Raw genomic sequence first — 23,164 nt, forward strand, 5'->3', positions numbered from 1 at the left:
ATATTATATTGTTATTTCTCCATAATGAAAGCCCTTAAACTTTCTGGACTTTTTCTTTCTACTTTTTAGTGTGAACTCAACCCCTCTTTCAAGTGTTGCCTGAGATTTCTCTGTCATCCTCTCTCTGTGTTCAGACTTGTTTGCAATGTGCTCCTACACAGCTTAAATTTCTGTCTTTTGCTACTGTTCAAGCCTTAGTCCATGGTTTATTTCTTTATTTTGCTACAAAAGCTGTCTTTTCTCTCAGGTTTCCTCCCTCTTCCTAACCCTTTTCACATCATTCTTTCTTTTCCAAAACTCCAATTTCCTCCTGTAGGTCTTTGAAGCCTCCATGGGCATCTTGTCTAATAAAATGCTCCATTCAAGCACCTTGTTCTCATCTACAAGACATTGCCTTGTCTTATGTCTACTGAAGTCTTTTTCCTGCCTTTGCACTCTTTTTCACTCCATCTGAAGCTATTGCTTGAGGGATAGTACACTTGCTGTGACTTCTTCACGTCCTGCATCGCATCCCTTCATGTCCTTCTGTGTTTTCTTTGTCTCTTATTGCCTCTGTGTTTACCTCTCAGAGGCTCTGTTACTGTTAAGTACTCCTTTTTTCACCTTTCTCCTCTTCCTCCTTCAAAACTTCCCTTTTCCCTTTCACCTTTACAGTTTTTTTGTCTCATCTTTTGTATTATCTCCTTCACACCCTTATGGACTTATTGGACTGAGTTCTCTGAAGCAGAGAATATTATCTTTTCTTTATTCTTAAATGACTGCTTTTCTATTCTGCGTGCATGGTTCTGAGCAGCAACAACTCTGCCCCCACAAATTCAGCTCCTTTCCGTCTGAGGTGGTAGAGGGTTCTGCATCACCATCTGCTGTACTGTCTGGGTATGCAGTATTGGTGGCGGCTGAAAAGTAGACATCATTTTTCACTCCAGAGGAGGCTGCAGTCTGGTGGTGGGCCATAAGGTTTGTATACAGTGAGGTCATGAAGTGGTCTAGGTATTTTAGGATTAATCTACCAGAGAAACAACAATTTTTTGAAAAGCTCTAGTATAAGCAGAAGGCTCAGAAGTTCGTATGATGTCTGATAATTGTGTGGGCAGGGCACAGGGAACAACATTAAGCTTATCACTGTTGATTAACAGCAATAGGATTTCAGGTTATAAATCTCCTGGGACAGGACCATGAGAGAAGTGTGAGTCTTCAATCATCCCTCCCACCATACTATCAGAGCTTTCCCTATAAAGGTAGTAGGATGGGAAGGCTAGGAACTACATTTTTGCATCCTGAAAAGCTTTCAGGAGAAAAAAATAAAGGCAGAGAAAGGGAGACCTGAGAGAAAACTGGGAAGAGAAGAGAAGCATAGATGGCTGACTGCAGAAGAGACCCATCTTGGGTGAGAGTCCATTAACTTCTAGCCTTTCTTTTTCCTCAACTAAGACCTTAATTTGGGCTGTAGCTGTAGTTTCATCTGTCTTGAAGATGTCCTGCTTGAAGAAAGTACCACAGAAACACACTTTGGAGGCTCTCTAGGGCCTGTAATGCGCAAAGGAAAAAAAATGGTGTATGAGCAGGTTGTATACCTTTCCTTTTGTGTGCTGTGGGGCAGTCTAGAAACTTTTGCGAGCCCTTTCAAGAGGCTTAGGTGCACCTGAGGAGTCAAGGCATACATACAGGTCATCTGTGTTTGTGACTGGTGCAAGATGGTTATTGCATTTTCCTCTTTTCTTACATCTTCCTCCATTTCCGTGCTAGTCTCCTGAGTCTGTTGGTGACCTCTCAGGCAACAGCAGTACTGCATCGCTGTCTCCTGAAGGGCAGAGGTAGGCATTGGTAGTAGAAAGCAGGACAGATGAGCAATAAAGAAAATACGTAAAGAACTGTGTCAAGAAATTACATGAAAAGTGATAGGGGGGATTTGACAGCAGTTGCAGGGCAGCAACAGTGCAGACAGGCAGACCTTTTCAGGGTGTGCTCAGTATTCTGTACTTTTGGGACTCTGCTGATCTGAAAATATGGACAAAGCAGTGGGTAGAGCTGGAACAACTTTCATTAGATCAGCTCTGCCAATTGGAAAAAGTGGAGGAGCTTTTTGGTCTACAAGTTCTTCGTTGGGTCTGAAATAGAAGCAGCTGATCTCAAAGCAAATACAAGTTGAGAGTAGCTGATTTGAATTTAACTAGATCAGTGCCAGTGAGGCTGTGACAAGAATATTACGGGTACCTTGTGGAATTGAGAGGATGTTAATAGTGTCCAGAAAGCTGACAAAGTGCTTTCCTCCTAGGGGAAAAAGGGAGAGGGATGATTCATAAGCTGTGGAGTATGACAAGGTTAGTGTTCAGGACATAGGAAATAAAGTGACATAAACCCAGTATTGCTAGAGACAGCACATATTTTGTCATGTACTGGAATGATGAAATTCAGTTCTTTTCCTTGGCAGACAATATCTGGGTACAGAGATCAGCGTTAGAGAGATTGTTTGATGAGAAGCCCTCTCCCATTGGGAATTAGGTAAATGCTAGATACTTAGCTGCAGATGTCCTTAGAACTCGATCCTGAGAGTGTACACATGTACCAGTGTGTGCATAATGATTGCTCAGTTTCATCTGTACAGTTATCAGTCTACCAGTTGGTGCACTGGGTGAATTGTGGAAGGTATAAGAGAGGGTGCAGGGGTTTTGTGAGTCATCTTCCTCATGAGGATAGTAAAGGTTTCTTGTTCGAGAAGCATCTAGAGCCATTTGGTGAATATGGCCTTAGGGCTCTTCTTGCTTTTATCAATGAGGTGAGTGAAGCTGAGGTCAAGATGAAGGCTGAGGGAGAGCTCCTGGAAAATACTTTTCAGGATAGGATCAGCTTATTTTAGGATACAATTATATAATAGTCTTCCATGGAAATTCCACAACAGTATCATACAAGACAGACAGTAGAGTTTGATTAGCTGGAAGTAGGGGGCTCTTTTTTATGCTGAAGCAATTTCTGATGTTCTGCTCTTGTGTATTTTGAAAAACTGGAAGCTGGAAGAGTGCACTTTTGGGTAAAGTTTCCCATTAGCTTTCTCTGGTGGCTGTGGTGAGTGTTCTCCTCCAGTAAATGTAACTGAAGATCTGGTGCTGTATTACAGCTTTGATGTTTCCTGGAGCTTACTGTGGTTGGTCTTTAGGTTTTCTGTATATCATGTACACTTATATTCAATTCACTTTTTTCTATTTTATACACTTTTAAAATATTTTATACACTACATAGTATATGCTATGCATAATTTTTTATGTAAGCCATAGTGACACTGGTCTTCCAAAAGCATCTCAATAGTCTGAGATCAATTAATGCCTTTAAGATGGAAATGTATGAGGGCATCCAAATGTTCTTCTCTGCATGCTAGACACAGTCACAGGTGTTTTCTCTCTGTCTCTCTCTCTCTCTTCTTCCCCCCTCATCCTTTCATCTTGCCTGCAAATCTCTTACCCTGCTGTGTGAGAAGCTTGGAAACCATTATTCTGGAGAGATTATATTGTGCAAGAGGAGGAAGAGGAGTTCATAGCAGCTCTTTAGTGACTGTGTTTGAGATATGTGGGGTCTTCTGTTCTTGTACACAATTTCTAGAAGTTGAGCTCACTGCTTTTCATTGATTGATAGCCATCAAAAGACTTATGGTTACAGGCAGCACACTGACAACACTGGGATGTGTCTCTAGACCATGTTGCTGGATTGTGTTCTCATTCCTGTCACTGACTGGTAGCTCATTGGTGTTGGCTGAGTCCATTGCTTTTTGCCTGGCTGAGAAGCAAGCAGTAGAGTGGATAGGAGAAGCTGTTGAACATTCTAGCCTGTGGAAAAGGAAGCATCAAGAAGAATAAATTTCTGCATATAACCATAATTGAACACCCACAGAGAAGTTTGTTGACATTCTTTGAAAAAGCGAAGTGTCCCCCATAAGGGCACATGGAAAGGCTGAGATTAAGCTGTAACACTTAGCAGTTTACAGGGTTGCCTGACTTCTCCATTAGGGCTTGCTGCTACTCTTGTGGACCATGGACTTAGAAAAATTGTCTTGGGATACTGAGTGTGCACCCGTCTTGTTCTGTCTCACCATAGTTGCTGGCATAATTAGGACTGTCACTAAGTCTTTTGGACACGTGATATCTGGCAAGAGAAGGAGGAAGCCCACTGAATTTTGTTCTCCTTGCAAATATAGATTTCTCAGGATGAGGAGGTGTGAAAGAAGATATCTCCTGGATAATAATTTCTGCTTCCTCCTGTCTGCTTTCTGTCTCCGTACTTCTAGCTCTGTCTGTCTTACCACCTTCTTTCCTTGTCTCCCCTCCCTCCTCCCCCTTCCCTCTCCTTCAGGAGCTCCCCTCTTGCCCATACCTGATATTCAATCCTGGCGGAGTTAGTGCCTTTTGCTGAGATCAGACACAGCACTGGGGAATCATGTGGCAGAGGAAGGTTGCTATAAATATAGTTAAACCCAGCAATCACTGCCTTTGCACAGGAAGGGGAGAAAGTGAGAGAGGCACAAGGAGGAGGAGGAGGAGGGGCAGAGAGAAAGTGAGTGCAGGAACAGGACAAGACAGAGTGGTCAGAGGAGAGAAAGAAAAGGAGGGAGCAGAAGAAAGTGCAGAGGCCATGCCCTTGGCCAGAACAGGAGGTGGTTCTAGGTAAGGCCCGGAGCAGCAGCTCTGTTACAACTGAGCTTGAGGAAGAGTAGAGGCATGGAGAGCTCTAAGACCATGACACAGGAACCCAGATCGAAGTCAGCTTTGTGGGGGGGCACACCGCAATACGACTATGTCTGCTTTGAGAAATGCACCCGTTACGGGATACCTTTGGAGGCAGGACGCGAGGCCAGGGGGACAGGGGACGACCTGCACTACCTGGAGAACTCCCTCAGCTACCCACAGGTAGGGCTGGACAATTGGGATGTTTGTGGCAGCACAGGTCTCCCTGGGACCACATAGTCTCTGGGGGCTCCCAGAATGGCGCTGTAGAGCACATATCCCTCTCTATTCCCAATGCTACCATTTCCTCCCTTTGCTTGTTGGCTCCCAGGTGAAGCATTGACTCTCACGATTGTACTTATATCCAGGAGTGCTCTCAGTATTTCGAGTCAGGCATCATTTTCACCTGCCATGGACACAAAGAAAGTTAGAATGGGCAGGTTGGGATGGGAAAAATCAACTGGATCATTAATGTATATGTGACAGTGAAGAGAAACTGCAGCTGCCTTCAGCTGCATAGTCATATTAAGTAGAGCAGGAGAGTGAATAAAAACAAAGAAAACAATTATGTACATAGATGGGTATCTATGTGCACAGCTGTGTAGATGAAGTAATGCAGAGCTCCATTCTGACTTTTCTCTGACTAAAATGCAATTCAAGGTCATAGACCCATATATGTATGTTGGTAGTTTTGGTAGCTCTTAGGGGAGCTGTAAGAGAGGGATCTTCTAACCCTTAAGCCTGACCTGTCTCTTGCTCTGGTTCATACAAGCAGTGGTTTCAAAAAGTATCTGAGGCATAAAAGTACTCTAGTTATGGCTTCTCATTCCATTACTCTCTGTATCTCCTCTACCTGTCCTTTTGGAACAGCCTCTTGCAAAGGGGAGGTTTTAAAGCAGAGTCCTGGTGTCTTATTTCCTGCCACTCTGCTCAGACTAAGCTGACGTAAGAGGACTTTAGAGCAATAAAGGATACAGTCAAATGATGAGAGTGAGAACGTGTGAATGTGAAATTCATACAGAGTGGATGTTTCTCCTTACATGAATACAAATCCCCTTACATGAATACTCAGGTGAATGATTGGGCGATGAGGGAAGGGATGTGTTTCCTGAAGACTTTTGTGAAAAAGCCACATTTGCCACCAAGAAAAGCTCTTCCAGTAGACAAGCAACCCAGTGAAGATTATATGTGCCACATTGCAAAAGATTAGAGAATCAGTTCCACCGCCATATTCACAAATTTCTCTTCTGAAACTGCCTAAAACATATAATATTTTGCAAATGTCTCCTACACTAAATTCTTCCAAAACTGCTCCCTGGCTGATTTGAAAGCTGCAGCCCAAACAGGAGAGTGGCTGAACAGAGGTCTAACTGGAGGAGCAGTTTATGCTTTATTTACACTAAGAGAAGGCAATGGTTTGGCTGTAGGAATCACACTAGCAGGGTGAGCACAGGGTGGGACAGGAAAGAGAGGTGCCTGTGTCCAGCTGGAGTGGAGATCCACCAGGATTCAGCCCTTGAAAAGCCTGGCCAGGAAAGCTCCTGGCTGCAGCTCCCCAGCCTCACTGCCCGCTGCTGAGTGCCAGCCCTGCAGCCCATCTCAGAGAAGGTGGTAGACCCAGAGTGGGTGGTGGACCCAGGGTGGGCAGGGCCTGAGGTAGGGGCAGGTGGCAGAAAGGAAACGTCCTGCTGCCATCAGCCTGGCCCTGGGTAAGTGTCCCAGCCCTGCTAGAAGAGTGGCACACTCGTACCTTGTGCTATGTAAGCGGAGCAACACCTAGGTCTGGAGAGCTGAGGTGGGCTGAGTGGGCTGAGGTGGGCACCTGTCTTACAAAGACAGGCTGAGAGAGTTGGGGTTGTTCAGCCTGGAGAAGAGAAGGATCCAGGGAGACATTACTGCAGCCTTCCAGTACCTGAGGAGGCCTACAAGAAAGCTGGGAGAGGACTTTTTACAAGGGCAGGTAGTGATAGGACAAAGGGGAATGGTTTTAAACTGAAAGAGGGTAGATTTAGACTAGATATTAGGAAGCAATTCTTTACTGTGAGTGTGGTGAGACACTGGCACAGGTTGCCCAGGGAAGTTGTGGATGAACCCTCCCTGGAAGCGTTCAAGGCCAGGTTGGACAGGACTTTGGGCAACCTGAACTAGTGGGATGTGTGCCCATATGGCCTGGTTGCCCTGGATCTTTAAGGTCCCTTCTAACCCAAACCATTCTGTGATTCTATGAAAAGCACTTTGTGGTCTGTGAGCCATTAGTGAACTGAGGGCAATGGGGAGCTGTGGGATGCAGTCTGTTTCTCCAGTAAAGCACATCCATGCACAGAAACATGCCAGTTCATATGTGTCCACCCAGTTTGCTGTTTCCAGATGTCAAAAACCACTCTCACAAGCAGGCACAGATGGCGTAGTGAGGCCATACAACCCATCTCTATGCTCCTGCTGCCTCGCACTGGAGTGTCTTTGTCTGCAGCTCCAGAGCTGGTCAGTGCATGTGGACAGGCAGCCTGGCACACAAACAAGCAGGCCATCAAATTCATTCCCATGCATGTCTTCAGGCAGTAATGTCCCCAGGCAAGCATGCATTTGTGAACACAATTTGAAATCTTAAAACCAGACAGCCATATTTATAGATTTACCAAAAATTATGCCCTAGAAGTACCGTTACATAAACTCTCACATACACATGTATGCATGTACATTTATGTATGAAACTTTGTATGCACACATATTCTGGCAACACCAGACTTGCTGTGCATTTGTAGCTTTTTCTAGCCATTCATGCACAAGCAGATAAAATATAAATATGCATACTAATGTACACGTCTTGTACAAATATGCACATTTATTTTATTAGCATGAAAAACAACCTGCTGCACATGTTTTCATCCATTTCTATGCAGAGTAAGCATGAAGATTTCTTTCCTCACCATCATATGAAAAAACAGCTGACAGATATTTTGACTCTGTTGCGGCATTTTCTTTTGGTAGCTGTTGCCTGCTGTTTTATATGTAGGTTGGAAGCTATTGCAGACTGGCTTTGTGATTTGATTGGGTTTACACAGGCCCCAGAACAGTGGAGTCTTGGTCTTTGGCCTGGGACTTCCAGATAATTGGTAGTTAAAATAATTATAGTGATTAATAGATAAAATAATAACAGTACTAAGATAATAGTAGTAATATATACATAATTTTGGACAAGATAGCAGATAGTAGATATATGATCAATGTTGTAATATGCATTGATAAAAAATATGCATTCTCATACACTGTAGGTTTTTGTATTGTTTTCTTTCTGCATGAGAAAGCAGCTCCAGTGGGTGAAGTATTTAGAAGCTGTGTTATTTGTGGCTATAGGAAGGCTGTTCATGGCAGAGAGCTCCCTCAGTAATACACAGATGGGTGTAGTGGAAGGGATGTGCAGTGAGTAATTAGGCAATACAGTAATATGGAATAACAGACTCACAGAAAGATGCAGGTGGGAGGGAACCTCTGGGGGTCCAAAGCCCAAGTTTCTGCTCACAGCGGGGCTGACTCCAAAGCTAGCATTTTTGTGTCCAGGGCATTGTCCTGGCAAGTCCTGAACATCTCCAAGACTGAAAATTCCCCAGCTCCTCTGGGCACCTGCTCCCGGAACCACTCTCAAGAGGGGGAGGATATGTTTTCCTTATATGTAGTCAGACTTTGCTTTCTTGCAAGTGACACCTTTTTCCTTTTGTCCTTCACTGTGCCCCCCTGACAAGTCTCACTCTGATGTTTCTCTCCAACACCCCTCTTCCTTTGAGTGGTGGGACTGCTGTTAGATCTCCCCTTTGCCTTTCATTCTTCAGGAATAACTATTATTTTGTTGCTGCTCCCCACCCCTCACAAGTGTCTCATTGACTCTACATCTAGAGCTTAGATTTTTTACTGGCATTTAAATTTACTTATGGAGTGCATTTTGGGAGGTTTCACGTTTGAGACCAAATATGGCCACTCTTTTGTGATCCAGCAGGAAAAAAAACAAAACTGAGCAAGATAATTTCAGGAATAGCAGCATGGCTGCAAGGCAGGAGCGAGAGGGATGAGCAGTAGAGCCCAAGGCTGCCTCAATGGCCAGGAGCAGCAGATTAAAAACAGTGTGAACTGGCAGTGCTAGGGGAAGGGATGTCAGGTCTGGAGTATGTTGAGCAGAATATAGTGTTCAGTCTGAATGACATGGAAAACAGGTTAGGCTTTGGACTGCGAGAGAAGGCAGTTTTATGCAGGTGCTGAGCTCTCAGAAAATAGCTCCCCAAAAAGTCTTGAGATTGTAGTGCTGTTTGTATTTTCCTCCTGAGACTCTCTGCAGCTTTACCTCCATTACTCAAGCAGTGAAACTTCCTCATTTTTTCTTTTTAAAGACAAACCCTGCTGGTTTACAATTAAACACTAATAAATGTTTCCTCCATGAAAATGAACTTTACCCCAGTTGTGCTTTCTCACTGGATGGTTTTAATTTTTTTTTGGGGGGGGGGAATCCTTCCCCTTTAGCAGTATTTATACCTTCAGCTGTTTTTGCACCATTACAATGTTCTCACTCAGCATTTAGCCAAGCTGGGTGTGATAGTACCCTTTCTGGCTCAACCCTTTAGGTAGTAATTGACATCTTTTAAAATTCTCTTCAGTGTTTCTGGTGCTCAGAAACCCTGTGTTCCTTGTGCTAGAGAGGGAACATCAGAACAAGGAACAGTCTAAGTCCTACTGTGTCATATTTTTAGTTTTACATGTCTTCCAGTGGAGTGGATATTTCTTGCCTAACCTAATTTTGCTTTAAGGTCATCCTCTGATTTCCAAATTCTTTCTCTGTTCCACAATCTCTTACCATTTTAAATAGTGCCAGAGTACTGGAGAAGCAAAGTACGTGTATGAAGCATTCTTTAAGTGAGTTGAGACTAACTTGTTCTCCAGAACAGCCCTTCAGTTTTGGGTCCAGAGACTAACTCCTTTGTTCCCACATCTGAAGCACCCCATTTTCCAGCCAGGTAGACTCAATGAACTAGGATACTGTATGAACACTTTTGCCATTCATACGATTGCACCATCATGGTGTTCCATCTGAGCAGATGGAAGACTGATTTGAACATCATACTCAGTGTGGGTTTGAGTTCATAGTTTGTATTAAGCTGTATTTTATATAAACTCATCCCTCATGATCATGTAAAGGCAACAAAATATTAGCTGAGGTGACTGAAGTGAAGATGCATTTGTCTAAAATCTGCTAGTACCTGGCATTTCTGGCTGAAAGAGACAAAGGAAAAATAAAAAGGTCAGTTTGCTATTTAGGACTGGATTCTATGTGTGACAGCTTACCTTGTACATGAAGTCTGGCAAGGCCTTCAGCCAGATGTTTCACTGTCTTGTCTGTATTATGGAGGTCAGAGCATGGCCGTTCCTCACTGCAAAGGGTCTGCATTGCTTAATTTGCACGCTGATAATTGTAGGATTAATAATTACATTAGATTTGTCTGCTTCCAATATTTTGATGAACGGAAGAATATTTTTGGTGTTCAGATAGAATCAGTTTGTGTTTAAGAGCCAGCAGGTAAGCCACCTTAAGAACAGGATGATTTTAAAAAGCCTAAATGTGTGTTCTGTGGAAAAAAAAAAACCCACTAGAGATTTTGAAGGAAGCTATTGCACGTGGTTCAAGTGTCTCTTGAGGAATATATGCAAATAAATAAACTACTTAGGACCTTCAGTCATATTTGTTATGTGAAAATATCAATTGGCAGAGCTCTGAAACAGGTGCTCAGAGAAGCTGTAGAATTTGCACCCTTGGAGAAGTTCAGGAGTTGCCTGGACAAGGTCTTGAGCAGCCTGACCTGGCTTTGCAGTTCGCATGCTATGAGCAGAGGACTGGACTAGAAAACTCCAGAGGTGCTTTCCAGTGTAAATCTTTCTCTGAGTCTCTGAATCTGTTTGATCTCAAATTCTCTTATGGTTAGGTCAGCTGCATTATCCCCGTTGTACAGATGATGTTTCAGTTCATGGAGATCCCAAGGGAATAGGAGCAACATCTCCTGTGTCACTTCGAAAGGGGGAGATGCAAAGCTGTCAAATAGGAATGTCTCCTAAGCGTGTGGTAGTGCTTTATATCTCTCATATGTCTTGCCATTCTCCAGCTGAAGTGTCTGATTTTGCTGATCACCACATTGCTCACTCTCCTCCTGCCACTCACAAAATCCTAGAGAAGCAGATGTTCTGCTGGGGAGGAAGCAAAGGGTCACCTTCTCACAGGTGAGGAGTGCCAAAATCACAGGCCATGCATCAGGTGGTAACCTGACCTGAAGTAAAGGCAAAACTTGAAGGGCACGTGATGAGAAGAGGCTTATTCTCTGCTTCTTGAATGCAGCCCTTTCCCACCTATATTCTGAAAGAGTGAGGGAGATAAGCTGCTCTTGAGGGGATCTGATAAACAAATAAGTGGGCACAGTCAGGATGCTTCAAGCTCTCTTAACAGCTCATTGTTGTCAACATGGCACAACTGCCAAGTTTCCTACAGATCCATGTGTGAAATGTCATTTGTAAACGCATGTAACTACTTGTGAATTGCATATAACCAACTGCATTTTAAGGCTAGCATCTGAAGACAAAGACTAGATTATGTAGGAAATTCAGAGGAGCTGGAGATATGTGAGGACTTAATGTGATGATTTGGGTAAATAATGGGAAGAGGTGTGCAGCACTCCATGGTATTTCTGAGCTGATGCTGCTTATTTCCCTCTGCAGGCACCATCAGTGGCTGTGTGCCCTGTTAAGCATTCCTTGGCAGCAGGAGGAACAGATGCAGGACATTCCTGCAGACTGTTTGATAGTGTAAGACCTCTTGAAACCTTCAGAGATGTTTTACGGTGCTGCTGAAGTCTATGTGCCAGGCCTGAGGTTGCCAGCTTCATGTGAACTATCTTGACCTTCTGCCCAAGCCTGTGCCCAATCCCTTCAGACCACACCCAGAGCTTTCTCAGGCTGCTGGAAAGCAATTAATATTCCAGGATCATATCTTGTACCCCCAAAAAGAAAATTAAAAGATTGGGAAGAGGGAACCAGAAAGGAAAAAGAAAAAAAAATTATGAGCTTCATCTGTCTGAGAATTTCTGTGTCTCTGTCTCCCTGCTTGGTTACATTTGGGTTTGCACATCTGACTGTTAGTAGATCTGCCTTTTCATCTCTAATGCTATTTCTGAAGGAGCCTTTCTGAAGGAGCCTTACCTTTCCTTTTTGATCTCTCTTACTCCTCTAGCTTTATGGCCAATACACAGACCAGATAACCGACTTGGCAGATAAGGAAGCAGCAAAACTACTGCATAAGAAGCAGGCCCAAAAGAACAATGAAAGACCCCTGAAACGTGGCAGTCAAGTAGAGATCAAAGAAGAGCACTATTCCAAATGTCAAGGTAGGGAAAATTCGTCTTTCATTACCCTGTGACCAGATATTGAGTAGGCCAGAGAGATGAAATTTAAGGAAGGCAAAAATACAAGAAAATTGTGACTGGGGAGAAGCAGGGAAGGAAGAAAAAGGAATCACAGGAGATCCAAAAGACCTTTTCGTGTGAGCTTTCATCATAGGAAGAGCCAAGATCTGTTCGAAAGACCAGTCCCAGGTTGATGATTATTTTCTACAACAGATTTCTGTAACAGGAGGAAAAGGACTTTCTTGTGGCAGTTTTTTGCTGCTACTGCACAAGATGTGAAATTCCACCCCCCCTCCCTTTTTCTTTTTTTTTTTCCTGAAACTGAATAAGATTTGTGTAAAAGAGGGATGGGTGGGAGGATGAGACCAGACTGTTCTTGGTTGTGCCCAGCAGCAGGACAAGGGGCAATGGTCACAAACTGGAACACAGGAGGTTCAACCTAAACAGAAGGAAAAACTTCTTTACTTCGAGGGTGACAGAGCACTGGAACAGGCTGGCCAGAGAGGTTGGGGAGTTTCCTTCTTTGGAGACATTCAAAACCCATGGACATGTTCCTGTGTGATCCCCTCTAGGTGATCCTGCTCTGGCAGGGGGGTTCGACTGGATGATCATCAGAGGTCCCTTCCGACCCCTACCATTCTGTGATTCTGTGGGTGCCAGTCCTGCAACACAAAGCCCATGATGCTTCCAAATAAATCCTTGTTGTATTCAGTTCTCAGCATAGGAGAGGAGAGATTGACACAGGCTTCATCTATGTTCCCTCAGTTTTTCTGGCTTGCTTTTCCCTCCACAGACTGTGCAAGACGCGTCCAGAAATATGTTACCAAGAAGCTTGGAGAGGACTGGATTTTCTTGATTCTGTTGGGTCTGGTCATGGCGTTGGTGAGCTGGGGAATGGATTATGCCAGTGCAAAGAGCCTACAGGGTGGGTCCCATTCAGGTGTTGCAAAAGCACACCATAAATTATATGAATGTTTTACAAAGCCCAGGGACCAATGTTCCTCCTCCTTTAAAATCAATGTCCCATCCTCAGCCCTCACTGCCTGGGAAGTTTGAGGTACTTGCAACATAGAAGAGAAAAAGTTAACTAAGGAGAGGTTCCTAAAAGGGATGGTGGGGAAAAATCTGGAAGTAAGTGGGCAGAAACAAAGGACAAGTGTATGAGTCAAAGATGAACCGTTATTTTTACTTGTTTTCCCTCCTGCTCCCTTGAATACGTAGGGGCACATGGAAGTAGTACTGCAGTCCTTCCTATTACACTGGTTCCCATCCTCCTCAGGTTTATTGAGCACACGGAGGTTGATGAGGGGAAGGGCTCTTAGAGGCTCTCCTCATGCTGTTTCTGCTTTTTGCCTCATTATTGTTGTTTCCAATTTTTATTTATGCAATGCCCTGTAGTTTCAGCTACCTGGCCACATAGTGCTCTCTCCTTTGGCTCTTTTCATAAAGATCTCCTAAGCACTGTCTTACATCCTTTCCCAGCATTTTTCCTGTTTGCCAGCTATAACAATTACAAGATATTTCAGTCCCCTTGTCCTCCATGTCCATGCACAGACACACAGACACTGCCTACATCCCACTAACTGCGCTGTTCCTTTGTCCTTATCCTCAGTGTCTCAGTCCTGACCTGCACATGCACACCAACCCTTTTGTCTCAGCACTCTTGGCTACTCATGTCCCTCAGACCCTGCAGTTTCTCAAAGCTCTCAATATCCCTTCAGCCCAGTGTTCGTCTCTCTAGAGCTTTCCCATCCACCAGGTGTATGGCTTACCCAACCAGTCTGAGAGTGCCCCTGTCCTTTATACTCCCTAAAGCTGAGTTCCTTTTTTTTCCTTTCCCTCCACCAAATTTCAGCCTCCTGCTCTGTGTGGAGCCAGCTTAGGCAAGAAGATGAACTGCACAGTAGCCACAGTTCAGTTTGGTTTCTTAGCAGCTCATCCTCACCACTTCTATCCATTTCTGCATAATGCTTCTTTTATTTGGGGACTTGTACTTAAAATGTAACAAAGCTTGTCTTAGAAAATGAGGACTTAGTATAGTACTTCTCAGGGAGATTTAGTGTGGGCAGGTTTAGCAAGTGTGTAGTTCTTTGATGTCTACCAACTTGCTTGGAGCAGCTGTGGTTACTGACAACTTCTTTATTTTTCTGTCTACAGCCTACAAGTGGATGTACAGAGAGCTCCATCCGAATATTCCTATGCAATATCTGGCGTGGGTTGCATACCCGCTGGTTCTTATTCTGTTTGCGGCCATGTTCTGCCACCTTGTCTCTCCACAAGCTGTTGGTGAGGGCAGAAGGCATGGCAAGATCTGTTTCTGTCCTTTTTTCTTATTCCATTTGCCTGTGGGTTTTGTTCACCCTCTGCTCTGCTGGTGTTTTCAGGGTCCGGGATCCCAGAGCTCAAGACCATTATGAGGGGAGTGGTCCTCAAGGAATATCTCACTCTCAAAGCTTTTGTGGCCAAAGTTGTGGCCCTCACAGCTGGGCTTGGAAGTGGCATGCCTGTGGGAAAAGAGGTAAATATTGCTGTTTTCATGTGCAGTACTGGCCAGGGTCTGGGAGGTGAGTGAGGAAGTGTAGAAGAAGAGTCTATAAATGTTTTCTTTCTCTTGCCACCATTCCTCTTCTCAAAGCTCTACTCTTTCCAGCAACACTTATCTTCCGTTGGTCATTTTCCTTCTACTTTGAAAGGCTTGATATAGAAAACATCAAAGAACTCAAGTCAGGTTGTCTTTAAGAGTGAAAAAAGAAGATTAGAGAACTGGTTAATATGGACAAAGGGAAATTATGATATCTACATGTAAATTGTTGTCAGTAACCAGAGGGTAACTCCCTCTGATTTTCTCCTCCTCTTCTCTTGCAGGGTCCTTTTGTGCATATTGCCAGTATCTGTGCTGTGGTACTCAGCAAGTTCATGTCTATCTTCTGTGGTGTGTATGAGGTAAGGCACATATCTGCATATAGCTCTTCCACAGGTTGAACTCCTAAGACACATAGGATAGTATTGGCAGGCCACAAAACACAGAGGAAGCATATGGGTTGAAGAAGAGTAAAATACATATAGAGCAGTAAAATACAAGAATATGGTATTGTGGGAGGCCAGATATACAGGCTGGTTAGGAATATACATTTGACATGTTTTCAACCTCATTATGCTGATACCTTTGCACTGTGATCAACGTCTGTATAAAAACGTAGCTGCAGACAAAGATCAATTTGTCTTTAAGCCAGATTTATACAGCATTGCTAATTATAGACACTGACACTGTCTCTAGGCTTTTGCTGTTGCAGAACAGCCTCTGCAGGCTGATCACTGTATTGATTAGTAGTATAAAAAATCTGTTAACTGCATATATAGCTAAATGTAGGAACTGTTTTACATACAGGCTCCTAGCAGGAACTGGCTGTGCAATACAACAATGAGAGGTGCTGTTCTACTTGAGTAGAACCTGTTTCTGCATAAGGACCAGGTGTCACTGCTGAAGACCAGCTGACAGTACTAAAGACTGCACTAAAGTGTGTAGAGACTGCTCTTTGTAGTAGCAATGGCTGAATCTGCTGCTGGCTGTTGCTTTGTTTCATTGTTCTGGACCCTAACCCCCTGGCTTTGCTCCCTCTAACCCCAGCATGCCCTTCTCTGGCTGTTCCAGAATATGCATAGGCAGTTCGACCTCCTGGTGACGGCTTGCGCAGTTGGAGTTGGATGTTGCTTCGGGGCTCCTCTTGGAGGCAAGTGTCTTCCTATATGTGACCTTTGATGTACAACCCGTTTAGTCTTTTGCTGTGAGATCTCCTGCTCTGAGGCAGGTTCTCCACAAATACCTCTCCACTCTTGCAACACGAGTCCTTTCTTTTCTCATGTAACTGGTGGCAGTGAAAGAAAGGGAAGGTCACAGGAAAAGTGGCACCTATAATTTGTGCTGATTTCTAATGGTGCAGGTTGCTCAGTCCCTGTCTGCCATGAACGTTGTTCATTGTTATTGTGCCAAGAAGTTTAAGGAGTTTTTGAAATGCAATGTTTTTTCAAAGTTGGCTTTATTTTTCCATGCATTGCTTTCTTGTTAGTCTTCAAATGGATGAGTTAGCTGACAAATGCAACGTAGTCTTGCATCACTAAAAAAAGGAAGGAACTAAACCTTCCTTGTGACTAAAAAAAGGAAGGAACATGGTTTGTCAGCTACAGATTAAAGGTCCCTTAGTTGATAACTTGAGAAAAGATATGCCAAGAGGAAAATCAGGTTCAACATGAGAGAGGCTGGGCGCTGTGTATATGGTGGGCAACATAGCAAGTTTGAGACAGCCTTAGCTGAATCCTAAGGACTCCAATCTAGCCTTGGAGTTAGCCCAGCTCTGAGAAGCAAGTTGGAGAAGAAGCCTCCAGATGTAACTTCCAGACTAAAACTGTACATCGTATTGCCCACAGTGTATGACTTCTTGGTGTTGTTGCTGGAGAACACCACCCTGTATATTAATGAGGAACCCTCAAAGTGGATTTGAAAAACTAGTTTAGCCCTTGACAAGCAGAAGGTGCTCTGCATCTTCAAACAGCTCTTATTATGTCTTGCCATACTGCAGGCTATGTCGCATGTACTCTCTGTTTCAAGCTGCTAATCACCATGCTGGTGGGCTATAACACAACCTTCCCACTATTCCAGACACTTTGAACTGAAGCCCATCCCTGTTGTGTACATGATTATGTCTTAAGGCCACAGGGGCACTAATAAGGCCAAGAAGTTATCTAGGACAAAGCTGTGAATAAGAATATATTCATTGTTCTGGGTCAGGGAATGGTTCATGGCCCTTTTTTGTTGGGCTGTGCAGAGATAGCCTTGAGACAGCTCTTGGTTGAGGATCTATCTACCTGCTCAGGTAAACAGGAATTAATTTCTTTCCATCCTTAGAATTCAGCCTGGCCACTCCTATTCCCACCACAACACAAGGCCACCCTTTCTCAAAAGTCCTATGGGAGATCTAACAGGCTGCTTTGGGAACACACGACTTTTACATGACACATGTACATGGCACATGACGAAATACACTGGGGTATTATATGCCACCTAATATTTAGAGAAAATACAATAAAAGAAAACCTATTTGCTCACCTTTCACTATTCTCAGGGCCAAATCTTGAAGAAAGAGTGGAAGAGCATTTTCTCCCTTTCAACAGCTCTATGTCTTCCAAAACTGCCTCAGAAGAGGCTCTACCATTTAAACCTTCCATTTCTTTTATTATTGTGATTGTTTTCACCAGGACAGCACAACTCTTTGCTAGGTGATCTGTTACCCACTCATCTACCCAGGGTGACAGGACCTTCAGCAACTATCCACGCTTGGTTCTGGATATGCGTGTGCCTTGTGCACACAAACTGACAGGGTGGAGTTTTTGAGGCACTCTCTGGTACATGTTCATCCTGAGATTCCCTGCCAAAGTAAAAGAGATGGAGTAAAACATACATGTGCGCCCTCCACCCTCTTGAGGATTTTCCATAAGTCATTTATTCTACAGTGGCAGAAATGTGTGTGTTTTTCAATGAAAGATGAGGTGCTGCCTTCTCCATATGTGTTGAAGATGTGGCTCCAGGTATATGCCTGTCTTGTGCCAGGTCTTGTCTTTTGAATATTTTAAAGCCATCCAGAAGGGAGAAGTAAGACAGAGACAGCTATAACTCTAAGCCTGGTGACAGCTGGGTGACAGCACATACATGCCAATTTTGTTGCTCACCCTTTGCTTTCTTTCCTTCTTTCTTCTGTTTGTCTGTCTCTTTCACCAGTAGCAGCCATATTATTACACGGATGTCCTGACTGTGGGTTGCGCTGTGGGGGTCGGCTGCTGCTTTGGGACACCACTTGGAGGCAAGTGGCTGTTCTGTTTCCTTTTTCTCAGGTACCTAAATCCTCTCCTGCCTAGTCCTCTTCTCCTCTCCCCCATTCCTGCACTGCATTTTTGATCTGTCTTCTACATTGAACAAAGAAGGTTACCTTCTACAACTCCCCCAACATGTCTTACATAGCCTTTTTTTTCCACATATTGTCAGCCTTCTGCAGGCAAGAGGGGAAGGCTGTCTAGAACAGCGGTCTCCAAATTGGGACAGACACACCACAAGGGGTGTACAAGATGATTGGAATATTGGAAAACATTGGAATTTCTTTCTTTTTTTAAATCTAAAAAAATAAGAAATAAATGAAACTTTACTACTATTCAGTACATGTATTAGCACTGATGCCCTCTGTTGGTCCATATGTTGGGTGGCCACTTGTCACATACAGTGCATGAGGTGTCCTGGGTGAAGAGCTCTTCACAACACATAGAGTGGACAGTGGTGCCCTCAGTCACTTGCTCACATTCAGCATATTGCAATGTATTGCAATCGGTGTGTTACCATTTAAGTGGATCTATGGATTATATTATCTGCTGTTAACTAAACTAACACTCACAAAATGGACAAGTGGCTTAAAAAGATGCCTGCAATGAGACTGAGGATTGAAGATAATACTAAGAATGTGAGCACAGAATAATTAGAAGAAAATGGCAGAGCTGATACTTCTACTCATTGTACAAGCTCTTAATCAGACATATTATAAGGTAAAAGCAGGTATTAGGTAATTAGGTCTGATAAGAAGTTGGCCAAAAATTGCAAAAGACTATTTGCAATATGGATTTACATCTGCTATGGTTAATGATGAACCTCACCCTAGGTATATATTGGGCTTTAAGAAGCTGGGTAATGATGGTATGAAGCCATCAGAATTAGCAACGTTTGAACACTAAGCATCCATAACATGAGGACACACTTCTACAATTTTTTCAGTGATGTTTCAAGCTTTGTGATGTTCAATCCATTATTTATAAAATTTCACTGAACTTAATGATAAATCTTTAGAAGCCTCCTTTGAGGTTTCTTACTCCATAGCAGAAGACAAGAAGTTACAAACCGGTGGGGAAACACCTCTTCTTCATGCCATGGTAAAAATGGTAGAAGTAATGCACAAAAAGCAATATGAAGGCAAACTAAAATGCATTCCTCTGGCAGCAAATGCTTTTGGAAGACATAGAAAACATTGCTGAAGATTTGAAGAAATAAGTATCAGTGCAAAGTACACTGTGCGAGAGGCTTGCTAAGCAGCTGGATGAAAGTATAAATGTTTCTAACATATCTCAGCTTACGGTATTTCCTAGAGTCTGTTTTGATAGTGAAATACATTAACTACTTTCTGTGAGCCACAAAAGGAAAGACCTACCAGAGGAGCTATGTTCTCAACAGTAAATTACTTCTTTGATAAAAATATTTTATGGAAAATCCATGCAAGTGTAACAAAAGGTGGAGCAGCTGCTTTGACTGGCATAAGAATAGTATTGCATGGTAAGGTTACATAGTGCCACACCTGAAATTCATTCATTGCATTGTTTGTAGGCAAGCTATTGCAGCAAAGAAATGGGAGCCAGACATGCACGAAGTGCTACAAGATATCACTGATGTGGTTAATTTCAGAAATACAAGACCTTGAAACAGTAGAATCTTGACAATACTTTGTAGAGAGATGGGGAGTGACCATGAAAATCTTTTGTACCACACAGACATTTGCTGGTTATCTCGTGGCAATGGACTTTTAAAAGACTTGCTGAATTTAAAGACGTTACACATTTTTCTTTCACAAAAACACAAGTGGTCTGAATTTGCTAATCTTCGCTGTGATGACAACCGTCTGTCAGTAGCATGCTATGTAGCAATTATTTTCCTAAAAACACCCATACTTCATGTATCCCTTCTAGGTGAAAATGGCATTTCAACAGTGGGTGAGAAAGTAACTGCTTTTAAAAATAAATTTATGGAGATTTTGTGAATTTGTTGCCAAATACAATGTCTGTCGCCTACAAAAAGCTCTCATACCTGTATGCTTAAAACACTTGGAAACAGACCTTTCTAACCTGTTTAAAAATCTTCCAGATTAAGAATTTCAGTGGATTTTGAACCTATTTGTTAAAATGTAAAAAATCAACACCTCCTGAGTAGTTTGCAAGAACAACCAATTGACATCAGGGATGACGGAAATTTACTATCCAAATTTCAACAAAAATCTTTGCATAAGTGGTGTATGGAATTGAAAAAATAGTATCATGGTTTAGCAAGCACAGCTAATGATGCCTTTTTTGCATTTGAATCTATGATTCTTTGTGAGATATCTTTTTCAGCTATGACAGCCATTAAGGCCAAGTATCGAAATAAACCAAATATAGAACCAGACCTTTGAATTACTGTATCACAAAGTGTTAAATCAAGATTTTAAAAAATAAATAATATCAATATTTTTACTTAGAACAAAAAAAAATTGTTCCATTAATAAATAAAACAAATTATTTAAAAAATTGTATTTCATCCTTATCTCATCCTTTTTTAATTTCTATTTTTAATGTATATTTTATGTTGTACCTAATATATTAGTACAGTAGTACATGTGTATAATTTTTAAATAAATACATATATGCTGGGAGACACATGTTAAAAAAAAATTATTGATAGGAGTGTGTGAGCAAAGAAGTTTGGAGACCACTGCTCTAGAAGACTATTCAGAAGCCTCTTTCATGCTTCTAACATCACACTTCTGATTTTAACTTTGTTCCTTTTCCACCTCTTTCTAGGGGTCCTTTTCAGCATTGAGGTCACTTCCACATACTTTGCTGTGCGCAATTATTGGAGAGGTTTCTTTGCAGCTACCTTTAGTGCCTTTGTTTTCCGCGTCCTTGCTGTTTGGAACAAGGATGCAGGTAAGCTAAGTACTATTCCTACTTTCTTTGTAGAAAAGTTGCTCCATTAATTTATTATCTTCCATCTTTCTCAAAACCACAACCTCGTATCATGTTTGAAACTTCTGCCATGACACGTGACTTCCAACAGCACAGAAGGAAAGAGAAAGGGAAGTGTCTTATGTCGTCAGTTGTATAAACCAACCTATTCCTGGGTGTGCCGGGGATATGACTGAAAAGTGACGGAAAATGAGTTCTTGGCAAGTAAGAGGGGCCCTGAGGTGGGATTTTTACCTCAGCATAATGTCAAAGCTGCAAACATAGAGATATCCCATCACAGAGAATGTTATACATACTACAGCATATGTTGCTGTGATCTGCTGGAAATGCCATGATCTGCTTTAGTCATCTCTTGACTAGAAGCATAAAAACCAAGTAGTCAAACCAAACTGAGAAGATAATATGATTAGGAGGCTACAGGATTGCTAGAGTCTGACTGAAGGTCCTGAAAAAAAAAGCTATCTCAAGTAACTGAAAAGCGTGAGTGGAACATTTGTGCAGACAGACGTAGCGCAGAATGAGCTTGTTCAGGAGAGCATTTCACGTGCTGTAGGAATGGAGTTCCAACTGATGCAGAAGGCTGCTATTTCTTTGTAAACTTCCTGCTTATAATGTCTTTATCTGTTATTTTTAGAGTTACATCTGTTTCATTGATCTTAGCTCTATACGGGCAGCTCCCTTACTTAAAAGTGCTATAACCTGTGCCTCCCTTGATTTCACAGGGTTGGATTTTTTTTGCACTAAACCATTATTTGGCTTGAATATTCTCTTGAATATAGAAAGTGACTGTGTTTTCTACTTAAATGTAGAAAATGACCACATCTTTGTGAAACACTGCTTCATATTGAGGGGTATCCAACCATCAGATCTATCACAAAAAACTCCACATATTTCTGTTCTTTCCAGAGGAAAATACAGGAAATTCAAAGACAGATGACAGAAGATAATCTCCTGTCCTTCACTTTATCTGCTCTAACTCTTCTGCTGATCTCTCAAATCATTAGAAATTAGCTTAATCCTGAAACATGTTAATCACTGTCCCCTTTTCAAAATCATCCAGATAGCTTTAATACCCACCTTAATGGCTCCTTACGTTCTGCTTCATTGACTGTCTGGGCTAAAAAGTTCTGTGATCCAATTGTCTATGAAAAACAGTTCCTTTTCACAGCTCTGAATTTTCCTGTCAGTGTTGCCAGTCTCTTTGTCTTTGTACTAAGGAAGTAGAAACTTTTGTCTAGCGAAGTAATTCATTATTTTCCGATCTTTTATCATGCCTGCTCTAACTTATCTTTCACATCTTTTCTTGCTCATTTCCTTCTGCAAGTTACAAGCTGATCTTTCCAGTCTTTGTTCATGCAAGGGTTTTCCTTAGGCTCTGATATCTTCACAGTCTATGAAGTCTTTACCTTCAGAAGTTATGCACTCAGTAGATAAGGGAATGTCTTTGTGCTAGTTTTCTCTATGGCTACGATTATCACCCAGTAAGAAAGCCTTTGAATGAGGTACATTAACGTACTTAAAAGTTGAAGAAATTGCTTTCCTTAATGTGCACTATCTGCACCTACCTATAACATTAATGTGGAACATGTAAACTATTGCAAATTTATACATAATATGTCAACTATCTTTTCTGCTTAGGCAAACACTTGCCATCTTCTTCCAGAATATTTCTGAGATAAAATTATCAGTTCCAAGCAGGTGTGGCTACTACATGGACCTATTGGAAGGCATTACAATATTGCAATGCAATACTGTGCATTATGATACCATTTTTATGCAGCTTTTACACATTTCTAGCTGCCGCAGTTAGCAAAAGAGTAAAAGACTATTTTCTAAGAGTGATCTACAGTGATCCAATTTTCTTTCTTGAAATACTATTGTTAAATTAGATTCCTTTCTAATGTATCAATAATCTTCCCTCACTTTATTGCTTTGCATTCATCAACACAGAGTATTGCTTTTCTTATGCAGTCCTCTCTGCTTCCAACAATGGTAAACTGATTCAGTATCCTGTGCAGATTTTGCTGTCTTCCACAGAAAATTCTTAATCATAGAATCACAGAAAGATTTTGTTTGGAAGAGACCCCTGGGGCTTTCTATTCCAGACTCCTGCTTACAGCAGGGATAAATTTCCACTGCCTCCCTGGGCATCTGTTCCAGTGCTGAAACACCTCCCCAAAAAAGAAGCATTTGTTCAATATACATACACAAAATTCC

The 23,164-nt window shown here is 42.3% G+C and overlaps 1 protein-coding gene across 1 annotated transcript in view; it reads left to right on the forward strand.

Annotated features, from left to right (window-relative positions):
* The first annotated feature begins 4,706 nt into the window (after positions 1–4,706).
* The window catches only part of CLCN1 (chloride channel, voltage-sensitive 1), a 38,189-nt gene continuing 19,731 nt past the window's right edge, over positions 4,707–23,164 (forward strand). The window contains exons 1-8 of the mRNA XM_010185894.1: positions 4,707–4,895; positions 11,971–12,124; positions 12,936–13,067; positions 14,300–14,428; positions 14,527–14,660; positions 15,008–15,085; positions 17,919–17,997; positions 20,783–20,908. Coding sequence (XP_010184196.1) covers positions 4,707–4,895; positions 11,971–12,124; positions 12,936–13,067; positions 14,300–14,428; positions 14,527–14,660; positions 15,008–15,085; positions 17,919–17,997; positions 20,783–20,908 — 1,021 coding nt within the window. The remainder of the gene's footprint in view (positions 4,896–11,970; positions 12,125–12,935; positions 13,068–14,299; positions 14,429–14,526; positions 14,661–15,007; positions 15,086–17,918; positions 17,998–20,782; positions 20,909–23,164) is intronic.

Source organism: Mesitornis unicolor, unplaced genomic scaffold, assembly GCF_000695765.1.
Source record: "Mesitornis unicolor isolate BGI_N332 unplaced genomic scaffold, ASM69576v1 scaffold9496, whole genome shotgun sequence".
Lineage (NCBI taxonomy): Eukaryota > Metazoa > Chordata > Aves > Mesitornithiformes > Mesitornithidae > Mesitornis > Mesitornis unicolor.